General features: G+C 34.2%; 1 protein-coding gene across 1 annotated transcript in view; it reads right to left on the bottom strand.

Annotated features, from left to right (window-relative positions):
• Positions 1-316: 316 nt before the first annotated feature.
• The window catches only part of LOC119641168, a 32,878-nt gene continuing 29,304 nt past the window's right edge, over positions 317-3,890 (bottom strand). Inside the window, exons 2-4 of the mRNA XM_038039723.1 lie at positions 1,349-2,717; positions 1,057-1,248; positions 317-985 (exon numbers count right to left, since the gene is read on the bottom strand). Of these exons, the coding sequence (XP_037895651.1) occupies positions 789-985; positions 1,057-1,248; positions 1,349-2,717 (1,758 nt within the window). The 3' untranslated portion in view covers positions 317-788. The remainder of the gene's footprint in view (positions 986-1,056; positions 1,249-1,348; positions 2,718-3,890) is intronic.

Below are 3,890 nucleotides of genomic sequence, written 5' to 3'. Positions count from 1 at the left end.
AAAGCAAAAAAAAAAAAAAAGAGAAGAGAAGAGAAGAGAAGATGAAAAAAAAAGAAGCAAGATTTGTGACTTCCATGATTATCTCAGATAATTCTTCTTTCTTATATCTTTAACTTTAACTTGTAAGTACACTTTTTACCAATATTCGTCAATTAATACATTTACATAAAAGAAAGGCCAACGTAAGCACCACACGTAAATATGTTATTGTTTTTCTACCTTATTTTATACAATTTTCTTTTTCAATATGTTTCCCATCTCTTTACATAGGTTAATAATTTTTTTGTCTATAATGTATATTAAGAAAAAAAAAAAAAAAAACAAAAAAAAAAAACAAAAAAAAAAGGAAAAGAAGGAAAAAATTGGTGGTATTTTCTTAACACATTTGTTATTAGCTTTTCTAATATCCTTAGTATTGGAATAATTTGTATACGTATACATATACATACACATACACAAACATGTATTCATATATAATGTACTTATTAAGAGCGGGCATCTTACTAACTAACATTTGAACTATCACATACCAGTTCGTTTAGACCTCTACATCTAGGATAGAGATGATGATATATACTAAATATATAATAGAAACTTAATGAAATATATTGTAAAGGGATGAACGTATATGGATAAATAAATTGAATTCTCATGATTACAATGATGATTACAATTAAACGCACATAAAAAAAGAAGCAAAAAATATAAAAGAAGAGAAGAAGAAAAAGGTGAAAAAGTGAAATTTGAAATAATATAGTAATTGATTTAGTATTCCATAGCCGCTAAGGCTACGGCTTAGTTATATTCATTGGGGATTTAGTAGCCGATGTTGAGGTATTTGGATTTGCTGCTACTCTTTGGTTTTTCTGTCGCTGCACAAACGCTATCAAATATTCAATGCCCCAAGCAACGCCACACAACATTATGCATACGCTTTGAGCATGTATACAAATTGGATAACTTTTACTTACGTCACGTATTAGACCTAAATAATGAAAATAACATTTAGCGAATCGTATTTACATAAAGAAAATTAAATGAGCAAATAATTCATACCAATCAAGGGACCAAAGCATATAACGAATATCGCTTTACCCACCAAATGCCAACCGAAAGCTGAGGGTAATTTCTCCAGAGAGCAGTACTCAGAAACCGTTAAAGTGAAATTACTGAGTGCTGAGCCTCTAAAGAAACCACATATTGACAGCCATAACATAAGCTGAGTCCATTCAGTTTGCTCGGCCATAACTGCAAAAGAAAATAAAGTAGTAGTAGTAGTAGTAGTAGTAGTAGTTTTCATTATTCCACTATTCATTTCATTTTAATCGTTTGTCGTTTGTATTCTTACTTGATCTCGTGACAGCCACAAATATAATTGACACTAGAAAGACGGTACGTTTTTTGATATTTGTCCGATCGAATATTGGCGGTAATACAATGCGGGCCGTTATATCGGTAATGGCAGTTATTGATAAACAGAATGCTACATCCTTTTTATTATAACCCAGATTGGCAAAGAAGAACGGTGTTACCATTTTGAAATTCATTTCGGCGACATAAAATATCGATAAACCGAAGAGAATATTTAAGAACATTTTATCTTTTAATAAATCGACATCCATTAGATCAGCGAAACGTTTCCAGAAGCCGGGCTTAGCTTCTGCCTCATTATTCGTTTGGCTAAGTTCGTTTTCTTTTTCCGTCTCCTTTTCAGTGGGCTTCATTTTAATAAATGAATCCTGATTGGAACTTAACATCGCACCGGTGGCCGTGCTAACGCGTTTCAATTCACGATCATTTTGTTCAAACTCTTCGTCACCGACATTTAAATGGACTTGCAGTATAGATCCGGTAAAGTCCATATACGATAAATTCGAAGTAACGGAATGCTTACGATGCCTTAATGCCATGTTAACATCGCTATTCGAACTGAAACTATTGGCTGCCGTTTGTACACCAGTCAACGACATAATACGTGGAAATGTGGGTCGTTTTGGAAAACCGGTCATAGAACCGTTCATTGTATCCATTGCCATTTCCGAGAAATTTTTACGCATTTGCTGTCGATTAATATTGATATGTTTATTGAATAAAAGTGTATTCATTTCAGGTAAGGCATCTTCTTCCGTACCGTCTTCTTGAATGGCTTTAAATTCAGTTGGCGCCACAGCCGTCATCTCCTCATCGATGATTTCTTCTTTCATATGCCACTTAGCGGGTTGTAATAGCACTGAACCGACGGTAGCGTTTAAGGCCACGCCAGCTAATAATAAAACAGCTCCTCGAAATCCATAAGCTTCTAACAGCAAACGTACCAGTTGAGGCATTATTAACATGCCTAAAGCAGTGCCGGCCATAGATAAACCGACCGCTTGACCCCGTTTATGCTTAAAGTAATGATTCAAAGCGACAAAAGCTGCCGATGTAGCTAAGCCCACGCCAATGCCATTTATAACACCGTATGTGCTTAGTATGTGGGCCATACTGGCAGCCGGACTGGTACAGGCCAAGCCAATGCCACATAACAAGGAACCAGCTATTGCTACCTTTCGATAGGAAAACTCTTTGAGCAACGGGCCAACAAACAGACCCGAGAAGTTCATGCATACATCTAAAGTACTAATAATCACAGCCGCACCGGTGGTGCCAACATCGAGATCACGTAATAAATCACCAAAAAGCAAACCGAATGATGGTTCTATCGAGCGAGTGGCCAGCTACAAAAAAAAAAAAAAAAAAAAAAAACAACAAAAAAAAAATCAATAAGTAAAATATATATGACATATGTATTATATCAGGGGTGGGCCGACATATTTCATCGATGGGCCAATTTTAATTTTCATAACACGTTTGAAGACTTTTTGTATTTGTTACTTGCACAGCAAAGCCGTTAGCGAAAAACAGATACATTCAGTCCGTTTCCAGCATTGTTAGTTATAAGCAAGTAAATTGAATTATTTGTAATTGCAAATGTGACGGGCCGGCGGGTTGTTTATACCCGCATTACTACATCGTTGATATTATATTTATATTACCTACAATTGTTGTGTGCGAAAGCAAAAACTTATAATTAACGTGAGAGATCATTTATAATGAAATATTTTTACGCTTTTGATTGGCGTGCTTTAATTATCTCTTAAAGAGATTCAATCAAAATTCAATTGATATATTCCGATATGAGGCATAGCATGAAAAATAAAAGAATGTGGGAATTTCTGTGCTAATGTAAAAATGAAAATATAGTTCTTGCGATTAACTTATCAATACCGTAAGCAAGCCGCATCTCGCAAGTCGCAAATCGCAAACGCCGCAAACTGCAAGACTTTCATTATTATCAGCAATCGATTAATTTATGTAATTTTTTGAAATTTAACGATTTGTTGCTGCTAATGTTTTGGTAAAAAGAGCTAAAGAAAAAGAAAATTTCAGACGCTCAACGATTCTTATCTGCTTAATGATAACGATTTTATTTATATGGTTTACCACCGTCAAGCCAGTAGCTGTATGGTTATGACCTTAATAAAGAATTTCATTTTAAATTGATTACGTAATAAGCGAACGAAAAATTTGCACATTATACAAAAAAATAAATAAATATATAAATAAAAAAAAAATAAAAATTTTTCTTTATAAAACTTTTTAGGTTTTCTAATCATCCCTGAAGCGATGTTTATATCGAAATTGTTTTCTTCTTTTTTCTCTTCCAACATCTAATATCTAGAACTCTGCACATAGTAGAGAGACCGCGCAAAGTTTCTTCTCATCATATTTCCATTAGTTTGAGATATATTTCTCTCTTCTCGAGATGATGATGATCGCAACAATTGGCAACAGGAAGTGGCAATCTTTCATATAAACCTATGGCTTATGGCTCCGGAAATCAAATTGGA

This window comes from Glossina fuscipes, unplaced genomic scaffold (genome assembly GCF_014805625.2).
Source record: "Glossina fuscipes isolate IAEA_lab_2018 unplaced genomic scaffold, Yale_Gfus_2 0, whole genome shotgun sequence".
NCBI classification, from domain to species: Eukaryota; Metazoa; Arthropoda; class Insecta; order Diptera; family Glossinidae; genus Glossina; species Glossina fuscipes.
This window is presented reverse-complemented; position numbering and strand designations above follow the sequence as displayed.